Source organism: Theobroma umbraticum, unplaced genomic scaffold, assembly GCF_002168275.2.
Source record: "Theobroma umbraticum cultivar Fairchild unplaced genomic scaffold, ASM216827v3 scaffold_12.0, whole genome shotgun sequence".
NCBI lineage: Eukaryota > Viridiplantae > Streptophyta > Magnoliopsida > Malvales > Malvaceae > Theobroma > Theobroma umbraticum.
Genome location: NW_018397272.1, coordinates 1,289,924 through 1,305,325, shown reverse-complemented (window position 1 = coordinate 1,305,325; position 15,402 = coordinate 1,289,924). Strand labels below are relative to the sequence as shown.

General features: G+C 32.1%; 2 protein-coding genes across 2 annotated transcripts; both read right to left on the bottom strand.

The window, feature by feature from the left end:
• Positions 1-4,180: 4,180 nt before the first annotated feature.
• Positions 4,181-6,939, bottom strand: LOC110426706 (putative WRKY transcription factor 72). The gene is made up of 5 exons (XM_021441994.1): positions 6,800-6,939; positions 6,475-6,558; positions 5,620-6,141; positions 5,387-5,500; positions 4,181-5,261 (listed from the first exon to the last, which is right to left on the bottom strand). The coding sequence occupies exons 1-5, from the start codon at positions 6,905-6,907 to the stop codon at positions 4,377-4,379; spliced, it is 1,713 nt and encodes a 570-aa protein (XP_021297669.1). The 5' UTR covers positions 6,908-6,939; the 3' UTR covers positions 4,181-4,376.
• A 3,599-nt stretch (positions 6,940-10,538) lies between these two features.
• LOC110426748 (serine carboxypeptidase-like 46) lies at positions 10,539-13,381 on the bottom strand. The gene is made up of 10 exons (XM_021442047.1): positions 13,159-13,381; positions 12,779-12,883; positions 12,576-12,668; positions 12,378-12,470; positions 12,170-12,255; positions 11,778-12,077; positions 11,541-11,674; positions 11,335-11,427; positions 11,111-11,228; positions 10,539-10,721 (listed from the first exon to the last, which is right to left on the bottom strand). Exons 1-10 carry the CDS (start codon positions 13,379-13,381, stop codon positions 10,539-10,541), a joined length of 1,428 nt encoding a protein of 475 aa, XP_021297722.1.
• Between the last annotated feature and the right edge of the window lie 2,021 nt (positions 13,382-15,402).

Genomic DNA, 15,402 nt, shown 5'->3' with positions numbered 1-15,402 from the left:
TAGGTTATAAATCGATTATGGCGAATAATTTGTCACTTAGAAGCATACGTGATGTGAACAAGTTGACAAGATTAAATTTCATTGACTAGTTTCGGAATATTTAGATTGTTTTGAAACAATAGAAAAAGGCTTATGTCCTATATGGTCCTTTTCTAGAGGAACTTTACGATGATGTTACAAATGAGGAAAATGTGGTCTATAGAACTTATATGGATGATCTCGATCAAGCCACATGTTTGATCTTGGCTACTATGGCTCCAAATCTTCAAAAGCAACATGAAGCTATGAATGCCTTGGATATTATCATAAAGCTTAGAGAAATGTTCAATAAGGAAAGTAACGTAAAAAGATTTGACATTTCAAAGAAATTGTTTTGATGTAACATGTATGAGGGAAACCCCATAAGGCCTCATGTGCTTAAAATGATAGGATATATCACTCGACTTGAGCAGTTGGGTTAGGTTATGAATCATGATTTAGGCATAGACCTTGTACTCTTTTCACTACCAGAGAGCTATTCATAGTTTGTGTTGAATTTCAACATATACAAGATTGAGGTAACCTTATCAAGTTTATTGAATATACTCACACAAGATAAGAACACCATTGTGAAGGAGAAGCCTTCAATTCATCTTGTCTCTTATAATAAAAATTTTCTAAGAAAGACAAAGGTGAAAAGGCATCAACTTCAAAAGGTATGAAGCTTACAGGAAGAGTGAAAAAGGACAAGGATAATGACAAATGCCATTTCTACGGCAAACTAGGCATTAGAGGCGTAATTGCAAGGATTATTTTGAATCTATTAAAGGAAAAAAACGAAAAAAAGCTTTCAATTTAGGTATGAATCACATGATGATTTATTTTCACTACTTGGTATCTGATACGTTACTTTTTATTAGTGGTTTAAATATGTATGACATATTGAAGGAATTAATAACAAGGAGTAATGAAGAATAAGATCATGAAGGGGACAACCTTAGTTGATGGTGATCAAGCTTGTTGACTTAGATTAGATTGTGGAACAATAAATAATTTTGGAACATTGAATGTTTTCATAGCATGATTGCCAAGATGAGATGTTTTGGTTTTGGGCCTATGCTGAATATTTTATTTTATGTTTAGGAAACATAGATTTATATTTTGCTAGTGTGAGGTGCTTAGCTTATATATATTTATATATTTACATTACATATCATTTTATTTTGGAATTGTTCTAAATTATTTATCCCTAAGTATAAGTTTGCATAAATGATAATCAATACTAAGTTATAATGATAAGATCATTATGATATTATATTTCTTTTGATTATGAATTCAAAAGGAAATTAATGAGATGTCTTAAATAAAATCTCATCGAATTCATAATAGGATTATAAACACATTTAGTTAAAGAGCATTCTTATTGAGATAAATATCTAAATAACAATTGATTAACATATTGAATTGATAAGAGATGAATCACAAAGCATTCCAAACCCAGTTAATCACATGAACTAACCCTAGAGAGAATTTCATCCCATAACCAATGATGAACAACTTATGATATGTAAGAATACATAAAAGTTATGGATATAATGATAAGATTTTTATACATGATAAAAATAGTAGGAGCTAATGAAACTTTAAAGGTCAAGGGTCATGAAATTATAAAATCTAATAAATAAGATATATGCACAAAGATTGATTTAATGGGATGCAAAAAGATGCATAATTCATTCGTTAAATACAAACCATTGGTAGAATGTGTATTGATGCACTACTCATATAAGTCAAGTTTAATAAATAATCCAACATGAATGATTGGATAATAATCTTTATTCAATTGAATAATTTCAAAGTCTAATGAATGATTTGACAAACATATTTTGTGCAAATCATAAAGTTAGTGGCAATAAGATAAGTTACTCATTCAAAGTGTATAAGACACATTTGCCAGTCTAAAAAAATATAATGAGAATAAAGAGTTAGAGCCTAAAAGGGGACTCAACGAAAGAATTTAGGATGATATGTTAAAGAAGTTTAACATAGAGAGAATCCAAAATGTTAAAAGTGACATAAAGTCAGGATTGAGCAGCTGTATTGGACTGGTTCTAAAACAATAGATAATTGCATGATTATATCTATAATTGGATACAAACCTTTTGTTTAGACCACAAAAGAAGAGATACTTGGATCATTGGTTCAATGAACCAATAAATGATTTAGAGTTGTTAATGTAACAATAAGAACATAATAATGGAATCAAAGTCTCGTTGTGATCTAAATTAGTATTTCGATTCTGACAATAGAGATTGCCAAACAGATAAATTAATATATTCCCAAATATTGTTACTTCAGTTGTCATAGTAAAGAGACAATTACTAAGAGAAAGAGTTCAGTATTGGACACATTAGCAATTGACTTAATTGCAAGTGAGAGATTATTGGTATATGCTCTTGAGTCAATGAGATTAGTTAAGAAATATATATTATCATTTAGTACATACTTAATAGCATAACTATATGTGATAGAGGTTTTTCTTCATGTTAGTGCAATAATAAAGAATTATTAAATACTAATTGGATAAAGCCCATGAAACATAAAGGCCTTGCAAAAGAATTGTAAAGTTGTTACAATTATAAGATCACTATGCATCAAAGCCATGTTTTAAAAATTGTTTCTAGTCATTGTACTATCAAGACAAGGCATTGACAATGTTCAAAGATTGGTACATGTTAAGCCTCATTACATGAGAAGCAAGCAATCGATCTCATAGATTGAAGTATATGATATACTTAAGGATAACATATAGGTGCTTGTTAAAAAACAAGTTTACTAAACATGACCCACTATGAGAACTTCATTTGGTATTTTACTTAAGTGTTTATGAAATATATTTTCATGTGATAGTCGTGCAACTAGTCCTTAGACTTGAGACAGTAGGTCATCTTATATTAAGAATGACATATTTTGATTTCATCCCTACAAGTCTAGAGGTGACCAAATGCCTCAACAGGGTGTTTTTAGATATGCCATGAAGCACGAAGGTGAATGAGTGGTTAAGAGAGGATTCGTCACCCCCAAGTGATATGAGAGGATGTATCTCACTTGTTCTCAACTTTTTATTAACTTACAAAAGTCTTTGGGCAAAGTATGATGAATTTAAAAAAAGTTAGTTGAATAAATTCATAAGATTAGTTATGAATTATGAGAACTAATATGAAATGTCATAACTACACATTGAGCAATACTTTATGACATATCTGAGATATTTGAGGAAAGGGCATATTACACTGAGAGGCTTATCATTAAATGGCTTTGTCAAATTTTTTAATTGACTCTTTAACATTTTGGTGGTCATGATATATTGTTAGGTGTCATTGATGATTTATAAATATAAATCTATTGCCAAATTGATATTTGATTAGCATTTAAATTTATTGCCAACATGTTGGAAGCATAATAGAGGCGTAACATTAAGTGACATGATTAGGGTTAAATAAAGATAATTAATTAAGTTGGACTTAATTGAAACAAGCCAAAATAAAGTGAAAAAATTAATTACGTTCACTAGGATTTAATTAAATAAAAATACAACTGCTATATTTAAGATTACAACTTAGTTTAACTATACAAATAAGTTATGAAGCCTTCAAGCACTTCTTTGTCATTTTACAAAAAATAAGAAAAGAAAAATATTTTTTTTTGTTTGACAGAAATAAGATTTGGCAAGAACTTTTAGTTTTTTTTTACTTTAGAAAAAAAAACTTACTAACAACTGTAAAATCTTACCTTTGAAAAGGTCTTATTCAGTCACTATGTAGATTATTGTTAGAAGCCAAACACTTAAATGGTTGAAGATTTGATAAATTCTAAAGATGAATAAGCAAAGATTTCGACTACAGGATTTCAGACCGTCTTATTCTCTTTTCAGGTTAATTACTTCATGATAAGTATTTTTGGATTTAATTGGCTCTTGATTACGATATCTAGAGCATAATATGTAACTCTTAAACTTATAAATTATCATAATTAATTTGAAACTTACATGACAAACACAAACATTGATCTTTGTAAAATTCGACTATTACTCGGATTAAATGTTAATTTATTTTTTTATTGCTTTATATTTTTAATTTCTTAATTATTTTCATGTTTGAACATGAAGTCAAATCCTAACACATTAATAGATATCATTTAACAGATGATTGTTATAATATATATGCTCTAACATTTACTGTCTCACAGGTATGTCTATCAACTTCCTTTTACAAAAAGTATGTATATAAACCTCAAAACAAGAGTAAAAGATTTAAACACTTAAGAATATTCTTCATTCTTATTATAAAAACGCTACGCATGGTATCTCAACGGCCCAAAATGATTTATCCCATCAATTAATTGTTGCGATCTTTATTATCAGAAGCCGGCGTAGAGGCACTGTTGAATATAGAAATTGGCAATGAGGACTGAAGCGAACTTCCTGTTTGCGAACTTGCAGATGTCAATCCAGTAAAGTAGCGTGTTGCACATCCCTTCCCATTCTGTGTCAATAAATTCTGAGAAATGGCCTGCATCAAATTCTGACCAAAATGCTCAGCTGTTTGATCTGTTTGTACTGCAGATTTTGCACTGCTACTAACCGTGGATGAAATGGCAGCAGCTATTACTGATCGGAAACTTGGGTCCGACGTGATTGCCTTGGTTAAGGTTTCTGTCAATGAATGTTGAGAAGCTGCAGCTTGGTGATTCTTTTCCAAGAAAGTTTGGTAAAACTGTTCTTGGCACTCTTTTCCATGGTTTAAGTTCCCAGTGTGGGATTGATTATAAGGTACTGCACCATAAGCAGGGTAGCCATTGCCCCAAACTGTAGGTAAAATATTGGATTCTGAGGATGAAAATTTGAGACTTGCTGAAGGAAACGTTGCTGTTGTAGGGATGTCTGTAGAGAACCTACTGAAATAACTAGAAGAACAGGAAGGAGAGGCGGTAAGGTCTAGAGTAACTGTTGGGAACAATGGTGAGGTAGAGTTTGGCAGGTAGAACTGTCTTGTTCTCGAATTATCATGGAGGTTGAAGTTTAATCCATTGAGCTCAGCAGTAATAGTACTTGTGGCTGTGGAACTGAGGCCTGGCTGAGATGTTGAAGAACCGGACAAAAGCATGGAAGCAGCTGCAGAGGTGGTGGAAGCCATGGCCGTGGCTGATACTGGAAGTGGATGGTTGTGGTTCCCTTCATAAGTTGTGATTAAGATGGACATGTCCTCAGCATATCTTTGCACCTATCACCAAGTTTGAAAGGAAAAAAAAATTGAGATAACATGTTGCCACGGAAAGAATCTAGAGAATATCCAAAAGGCCAAACAATCAGAAGAGTTATTACTTTTGCAACTAAACAAGAATCTACCTGTTTTCTTACTGGACACCCTGGTGCAACAGTGCAACGATAGTAAGCTCTCGGGCATGGATTTCCTTTTGCAGTTTTCTGTCCATATTTCCTCCATTGGCATCCATCATTCATCTGTAAGAAAAGAAATCAATACATAAGCTTCTATTTCTACACTATATTGTCGAAATCATCGAATTAAAATTTTCCAAAAGCAAATTAAGCTGGTCAGCTTTTGAAGATGCAATACTGACCGTGGGTGCATCACATCTAGCTCTCACGGAAACCCTAGCTCTCTTCACATGGCCTTGTTGTGCAACCTGTTCATCTCCATTTCTTGTAGTCTTTTGAATCTTGCTCGGTGGCCATGTTTCACCTGCGTCATCTTCCTTTGGCTCTTCTGAACTATTTTGAGGGCTTGGATTGGACACAATCTCTGTAGACAGTTGAAATTTAGAGTCTAACCCAAGAGTTAAACCGGCCTTGATCTCTTGATCTTCTTTAGTTTTGCCAGAGCTGGCTGTTTTCTCATCTTTTTTGGAATTAGTTGGACTTCTTCCAAGTGAAAGAGAAACTAGTTCAGGTTCTGGAGCTTCATCATCATCAGAAGGAACTGAGTCTGTAGATTTCTTGATAGCTCCTTGCTGAAGGATTTCAAAGAAGCGCAATTGAAGAGACTTGTAATTCTCCTGGATCTGCTCTAACATCATCTTTAATCTTTCATTTTCTTCCTTCACCTCACCCATCTCAGCCTTTGCGGATTGAAGTTCATCCTCCTGATTAATATATTAATATTTGCATTAATTAACAAGCAGATTCTTTGATTTAATATTCATAATTGTCATATAGAAATTAAAGATTCATCCATTACACATTCAAACCAAAGCTTCATCTAATTTTCTACATGATAGTAATTGACCGCAACTACCCAGAAAGATTTTTAATGTTAAATTTTAGATGTGAAAATTAAATTCTGCGAAATGGTATTAAGAGAGAGAGAGAGAGAGAGAGGGATCAGCTATGTGCGTTATGTATCTAAAATTGTAAAGATGAGAGGTCAAGAATTAACATTTAATGTAAGAAGTAGGAAACAAGTATAGATTATCTACCTCTTTGACATCCACCAAGCCCTCATGGCTGGGTGATGACGAATTCAGGTCACTATTTTTGAGAAGTTTTCTTCCGATATCAGTCTAAAACACACAGAAGAAGAATCCATTAGCAAATTCTATAACACTTTCAGGAAGCAAAAGACCCTGACATCCAATTTTGTTCCTGTTAACACTTTTTGTGCAACAAAATTGCTACAGTCTCTTGAGATATTGCATTGATTGGTCATTATCAACGCTGTAGGAGAAATCGACACCAATAGATAACTGATCTTTACAAATGTTTTATGAAAATAAGAACAAATCACCAATTCTTAAAGGGTACCTTCCTGGCTTCTGGACTGCAGGCTTCTTCACAGACAACAGATTGAGCAGTCTTTTCTTGTTTGACAGCAGCATCTGCCCTTGGCATTTTCATCAACAAAACCTCCATTACATTTTAGGAGAATTTCCCTTCAGTCTTCCTAACCAACCATATATTTGCTGTATGAAAGCCTTTCCCTTCTTATAACACAACCAAAGAGTTGATTTGAACAAAATTCAAACTAATCCTAGTGGTCATCTATCAGCTCTTACATAGGAAAGCACAAAATGTCAACACCCCAATCACACTTCCATGAGTATTTTATTATCTTTAAAAAGGAAATTAGCAATAATAGCGAGTAAACTATTTTAGAAGAATTCAACGTCAACGTTTAACAGTTAAGACATAGAGATGATTTTGAAAAGAAGAGAGAGAGCTAAAATTGCGGCAAGTACCCCATTATTGTATATATATATCTTTGAAGCTTCGCTTAGACTAAGATTAAGAGGACGTCACATGGGCTAACAGTCAAAGTTTCTCTTAAGCTAGCCTGGGTTTTGGCCGGTGAGCTTTCATGGGAGGCGGGGGGGATCAGTTTCAACGGGTGCCATGGCCTTTGTTTCATTGTCAAGTATCCGGTCAATACGCTTGCTTCACACGGAGTGAGACTCTGCCGCATATGCCATTTGACCTTTTTGCTTTTCCGTTTTGTTTTTTACTTTGCTTTCCTAATAAACTAACTAGTTATGTATAGCAAGTTGATCCAGTTTTAGTTGTTACAGTTGGCTATTAATTAACTTGGTGCATGCCAGGACATGATTTTCACAACTCTCTAACTATAACTTGACCCCATATAATTTATTTCTTCTTAAAGTAGAGTGAAGAAAATTTCTTATCTACTAACAATATTTACATGTTTGTTCACTTCTGTCTCATAATTAATATCCATCATAACTCATAAAAATCGAGCCCAATCATGAATTGTAAGCATGATGGATAAAAAACTTTATGAAGGTAACCGACCCCCATTGATTACTCAAAGTTAATTTTTCTTCACATTTGTTGTCCTTTCTTAACATGCTTAAAGATCAACGTCCTAACCCTCTAATCTTCCGAAACTTTTTGATCATGTATATCAAAGAAAAAAAAATTCATAATATATATATATAGTTATTTGTAAAAGTGTTAATAGATCGAGTCAGGTTAATCTATCCTCACTTGACAACATAAAAATTTAAGTTTGACTCAAACTTAATCTAAAGCAATCCACTCATTTAAGTTAAGTTCATAATTAAAATATTTAAAAATATTTTACATTAATATTAGGGATTAGGGTCAAACTTTTTATTATAGTACTTTTGATCACTCAATATTTAATTTTGTCATTTTACTTTAAATTTCTTAATTTTTAGATAAAAAATAATAGAACTGAAATATTTATGAAATATATTTTGTTAATGTAAATGGTAAATTTTGCAATTGTACTTACAATTTTGTTGATTTTTTGGACAAAACAAATTACATAATTAGAATATTTCATAAAATTTCTTGTTAATGCAAATGGTAAACTTTCATCATTTATTTTTAAATATATTATCAGTATAATAAAATTTTCAAGTCAGGTGACCCAGACCTAAACATCATGTCCTAAGTTAACTCGAGTCAAGCTAAGTCCATGAACTCAGCTGTGGATGAGTCTAATTTTAAATTTGATATTTTTTTCTCAAAAAAAAATAAAGAAGAATATAAGTTAGAGAATTTGATTTCGGGGTTTTCAGATATGCATGTACCATCCATATATATATATATATATATATATATATATATATATATGTACGTATATATTCAATGTTTTGAATAACATTCCAAAACTTATAGCAAAGAGTAAATTTTGCTGACATAAGGATAGCACTGGGAAAACTCGTGTTTCTCATCTTTCTTTAGTGTTAAATTGTTAAAAACGTTTAAAACAACATTGGGTTGTTACGATTTACTACTTATTTTCACAATATTAAATTCTTCAAATGTACTCTACACACATATATACATATAATTATATATAATTATAAAGAAAAATTGTTGATTAATTTCGTCATGGATTGTTATATATCCTAAGTATTTTGATTCATGATTTTCCATACAATTTGATAATTTCAATATTTACGGCAACATGCAATAAGTACATCATCGGGATCTGAATTTTCTGCAACTTGTATTAATTATTGCCATCTGAAATTTGATCTCTGTACTCAATTCACGTCATCCATTTCAAATTAACTTAATAATAAGACTATGGTTGGATTATTAAATTCATCATGGCGTCAATGTGTTCCTTAATTTATAAGCTTGTATAACCTAGTTATTTTAACATATCTCAAACTAACTGCTATTATTTTAACATACATGATTTCTCGAGGCTTTATTATATGAAGTTGGCGATCTCAGTTAATTAAAAAAGCTTTGTTACCCCTTATCAGATAAAATATTTGGGTACTATTCACACCGTTATGAGTTGCGCTTAGGGCTGCCACACCCACACTCAACTATATAATATATACAAAAAATATTGTTACCTCCTAGTTTTTTTAGCCCATTAAGCTGATCATTTAATGGACCTTGACCTGTGGTTAGGAAATTCTACTGGTTTTAATACTTAAAATAATCTTTGTTTAGACAGAATTAGGAGATTAATTATAGGAATAATTTGGACCAGGGGTTTTAATTATAGAGTTTTACAAGTCAGTCATCCATGGGTTTCTCTCGTTCCAAATTCTTCTTTTTCATTTTGCTATGAAACAACCTTATCTTAGTTGCCTATAAATCTAATCGTCAATTGTCACACATAGAATTAATACATTATATAGTAGCCTCTTGCCTTTCAGAGACAAGGTTGTAAATGAAACGTTCAACAAGTCTCCGCACTTCTTTGCATTAAAATCAAAGAAATGATTGACCTCAACTTTAAATCTATATATTTATATATATATATATATATATATATATATATGCCACACACACACACACACATTATTTCTTCCTCCAAGACTCTTTTATTAAACTATTTTATTTTTTTTTTTTAAATTTATGCGAGATCAATGATGGGGGAGGAGGAGAAGGAGGATGGTGATCATCTTCATTTACATTAAGATTATGAACCCAAACGCCAAAAGATGTTTCGTTTTATACTTATTCCTAAGGGAAGATATTTGGCCAAGTTATAACTTCTTTATTCAACAGTTGAAGTTTGAACCAATAGGCTAGACGTTGAATTAAGTTTGAGTATGAGATTAGGATCAAATATATAATTATGCACTATTCTGACCAATGGAGTTGAATTCCCATCTTTTTAAGAAAATTTTTTTTTAAAAAAAAAAGAAGGAGTGCTACAACAGATTAAAGATAGAGTTAAGTAGATTTTACATGGAGTTTCCTCTCTCTTGAACAACTGATCAATGAATGTTAATTATCTTTAAACGAAGGCTTGACAACGGCAGCATCTTTTCACACTTGAAAAATGTTGTGTCATTTTCCATGCCGAGTTGTAGGAAGTTTACAGGTTATAAGTCACACAGGGTGGTTAGCCTCTTATATAGAAAAAAAGATTAATTGTCAAGCGCGCAGAAATTGCACAACCAGTTTCAGGAGAAATTTTTTTAAGGTAAGTACAAGTCAAATTCCAAAATTTTATTATTAAGCCTGCAAGAAAGAAAAGTAGAGCAATCCGAAATGAGGAATGGGTTTCAATGGTTGACAACAGATATCAATTCTGAGGAGCCCTAGGTAGAGGGATTCCATTGACAAAGGAATGGAACAGTGTGAGAGCTTGTGAAGGGGATGTGAAAGGAACCTCATGAGCTGCGCCCCTGACCGTAGCAAATGTCAGATATGTCACATAATTCTTCCCATCTTCCGGAGCACCAAATGATTGTGTCCATCCTCCTACCTGCAGTACCCATTTCCTTCTCAATTCCAAATTCAATTTCATTTCATTTCAATGAATCACTATAATAACTTTATTAATTAACGGGTATAGTATACTTCTCTCATTGTTAATCTAACTTAATATCCTCAAACTAATGATAATTATTTATAGTCACTGAATAGACAAATGAATATATAACTGGACAAATAGTACTGAGATTTGCCCATACAACTAAGTTTCTCGTTAAATAGACAGAAAAACAATAATTGGCAGGTCACATACTCCTTCTCAAAGATGTCTTAATAGGACTCAAGAACAAGAGAAGTCCTTGAGCCAAAGGCCCATATCTATGGACCAAATGGGGCTGGACAAGATTGAAATGAACTATAGAGATGTGGAGTAGGATATACCTGCTTATTGTCATACCAAGTGCCATATTCTGTAAGGGGAACGAGTTTCAAATCCTCTGCAATGTTATTAGCAATTATCCGTGTCTGAGTAAGAGGGATTTTTGCATCTTGGTCACCACTATTTGATCAAAAAAACCACTCAAATTATTAAATATGAAGTAGCAGCAAAAATTGAGCATACGATAAAATGAAACTTCCAACTCTGGAAAGTGTTGAATACATACTTATATAACAAGACGGGAAATCCCTCCTTGATAAGATCTGACACAAGAGGTATGAGGTTCATGTCTAAGTTGTCTTCTTGGTAGACAAGAGGCCTGCAAAACTCTTATTTTATTATTTGAACCAAAGCAAATAAATAAAAATATGGTAATGTATTGTCCAAACTTCGAAGTGACTAGAATCTATAAAGAAAAATATAGGAAGAGACCCTTCACAGAAAGCCCAATGGAAAGGGTGGTGAGTTGTCTTGACATGGAGCGCCTTTTGAACTTCAGGCCTATTAAGATAGGTAAATATTCTTCCTTCAAGGCATGGATCACCATTTTTTGCTCTCTTAGCAACCTGCCAAGTGTTCATATGCAAAAACCCAATCTCATATTGTTATCATAATACTCTGAATTAACGATCAATGTAATTCAAAATACCAAGACTTCTTGAGATATACAGCTGAATGTATCTTCCCGAGCTTTCCTTTAAGTTTAAGTTGCTCTGCATAGCTTGATGATAAGCAAGTTGGCAAGAGAAGGTCATCTAGTCCAACATCTACACCAACTTCATCTTCAACTCTATTGAATACATCATTGCATCCTTGAGACCATTTATCATGAACGTATTCTCGCAAATACTTTGAGTCATTGCATATTGTCTTCTCCAAGAACAGGGTTTCATCTGATATAGCACCATGTGACCACAAGAAGTCACCGGCCAATACACTGATGTCTAGGTCCAAAAGTGGATTTCCAAGCTACAAAAAAAATGGTTGGTTATTAAATTTGGACATAGAAATTAAAGATTCGCTTTCAGCTTAATTGTGAGATCAGATATCATATATATTACAGCAATGGCTTTGAGGTTGACTGGTTCGATATTAGGCTTCTTGTTGTGCTCCACCAATAAGGCTGCAAGCTGCGGGATGTAGTGGCCTACAAGCATTGTTTCAAAAGGAAAAAGAATTCTCTGAAACATTTTTAACGACATTATATATGTTTAATCATGAACAATATTTTCAATATACAGAAGACTTAACTGACAATAGAATAGTTACCTGCATAGCTTTCACCAGCTAGAAAGAAGTCAGATTCTTTGTATTGTGGAAATTCTTCCAGCCAGTTCAAAATAAACATCAAGTTATCTTGAGCTACCTCAATAAAAAATCGTGAATGAAGTCAAGTCCTGGGCGTTAGTACAGGATATTGTTATACAAGCTGAAGTAGTATTAATGATCAATAGGAAAATATCGAACCTGTCTGTGTATCATTCCACAGGTAATTCTTGCTAGTGTTTGAGTATGAAAACCCAACCCCAATTGGTGATTCCACGTATAACATATTCGACTCTATCCAAATTTTCAATTTAGGCAAAGATGAATGAATCTGTTACCTTTCCCAACATTCTATACTTAAATAAGCAACTTAAAATGTGAAGAATATTGTCAGGTTGATATACCCAAGTTCCAAGAATATTCATTCTTGATAAGAGTTCCATTTTCCCCTGGTTGGAATGGACCATGTTCCATGAACGCACCAAAGCCAAGAGAAGAACAACCAGGCCCTACATTAAACAATTAATAACATCAAGTTTTTAACACAAAACTTCATCTCAAAATTAGTACATTCTTAGAAGCTAGAAAAGTCAATAGCAAATATTTACTCTGTCCTTTTGAAGTAACATGCCATTCAAGAGTCATTGTACAAGAAAAAAATATTGCAAAAAGGAAAAATTTTCGTGTGTCATGATTATAGATAAAAAGACTTTTGGTTTGGCAACAAAATAAAACAACAGTAATGTTCATGAACTAAGATATGGAAAATAATTCTTCTTTGAACCTCCATTGAGCCACAAAGTCAAAGGTTTCAATTCATCTGTATTGGAATCGGCTTCAACAAAGTAGTAGAAAAGAGCTCTGCCATGTCTAGCATCTGTTACAATGTAGCCAGAATACTGATTAAAAGAAACATTCTTGGGTTGTCCTGGCAAGAAATGTATCAATTCAGCCCAAGAGTTAGAACAAAAAAGAAAGAATAGCAAAGAGAAGAAGCAAAGAGCCATATTGACAGAGTGATAATGTTTTTTCCTTTGGATTGACAGATTAGATTGTCAATATATATATATATATATATATATATATATATATTTATAAATTTTGTTTAAGGATTTGCATTGTAGGTTCAAACAAGGCCTAGGCTTAAGTGACAGCTTCTTGTTAAATCAGATGCTTTGTAATAAAATGACAAGAAATCATCTAAAACAATATTACAACAGTTCAAACATAAATTTCAATGTTTATACCTTAAATATGAAGACAATCCCACAGATGGCATTTGTTTTTGCAGGATGTAAGATCCCTTTAGCTGTAGCTTGCACAGCAACATGGTTGAATCTCCATCTTGTGTTTTTTTTTATCATTAATGCCTTTTACTTTAACTTATTCATTCTAATATATGTGCTGAGTAGAGAAATTGATGCCCATGGAAATGGATTTCTTTGTAAAACTCTTAATCACTTTCCATTGCCACCACTGCCTTATTTGGTCCCTCCAAACCTGAAAAGATTGTTAACTAAAAGAGTCTAATTTTTTTTATAGACAAGTCAGGACTAGACATATACATGAGTCGGATCAAGATCAGCTGATATTTTTAACATTTAGGCGACTTGCACATTTTAATTATATTTATTAGTAAAATATTTTAATAAATTAAATAATAATAATAATGTTTGAAGGTGGATGAGACCTAAGAAATCATGCTCAGAGTTCAAGCCAAGTAAGGTTCACGGGGTTGACAAGCAACCTGGCCCGTGGATAAGTTAAAGCAGGGACATTACTATTGTTGCATTGGATAAAAATGAACTCAACACAAACTTTTGTCTGGAATTAAATGTATTTATTTTATTTGGTACATACATTCCAAAATACTATTATTTTATTTTTCTATATAATTTAGGGTTTTCATTTAAAAGAAAATTATGCTTTTTATGTAACAGAAATATTAAACATGTATAGTACAACATCAAACAAAGCTTTTCATGGGAAGTTTATGTGTGTATCTATTGCAAATATTTAAATCTGTCCATGATCAAAATCTTGAACAATTTAAGAGTATTTAACTAAATTAGGCTAAATTTAATTTTTAACAAAATATTAAACATGCGGAGAAATTGTGACACAAAAAGGGTAGCAATAATCAATGGTGAATTATACAGGAGAGAATCATTGGTAATCGACAATGGGACAACATATGGAGAGAAATAGGAATCGGAGAGGACGGCCACAAGTCTTCTTTAATCGTTCAAGTTTTGGAGGTATTTTGTTTTCATCATCTTCAAGCTTCAAAAGGATTTCAATGATTGAGTTTTGATTTTTGATTTTAGAAAATCAAGTAAGTGACTTGATATTTCTTTAGTATTTTCATTCTCTTAAAATCAACTTTAATATGAATTTTACTATTATGTTGTATATATTATATTTTGTCTCTTGATTAGAAAGTGAATTTACTATTATATAACTATTAATAAAAAACTATAAATGTTCATTTCCTGAAGTAAATGTGACAAATGAGCTTCTAAAAAAAATTATGAATGTTCATTTCCTGAAGTGAGTGTGACAAACGAGATACTAATAAAAAAAATTATTAATCCGTGCATTCCCTAAAGTGAATGCGACATCATTATGGTCATAATCATAAATCCATCCATTTCTTGAAGTAAATGTAATATTATTTAATTATGATGGCCATAACAATTTACACTAATACTATTTTAATTATTATTTTACTACCAAAAGTGGATGGATATTTTATTATTTGAATTTAAAAATAATTTTACCACTAAAAGTTGATAGATAATTTTATCATAAAAAATAAATGGATGTCTATAATCCACCAGAAGTGGATAATTCATCATGTATGAATCACCCACCAAAAGTATATGTATACTTGTAACCTAACATAAATAGATAAATACTTTCAAAGTACCAAAAGTAGATGGATACCTCAATCCACTAGCCCACCAAAAGTGGATAACCCATCAAGAAGTGAATGAATACTTGTAATCTACCAGAAGTGAATAAATAA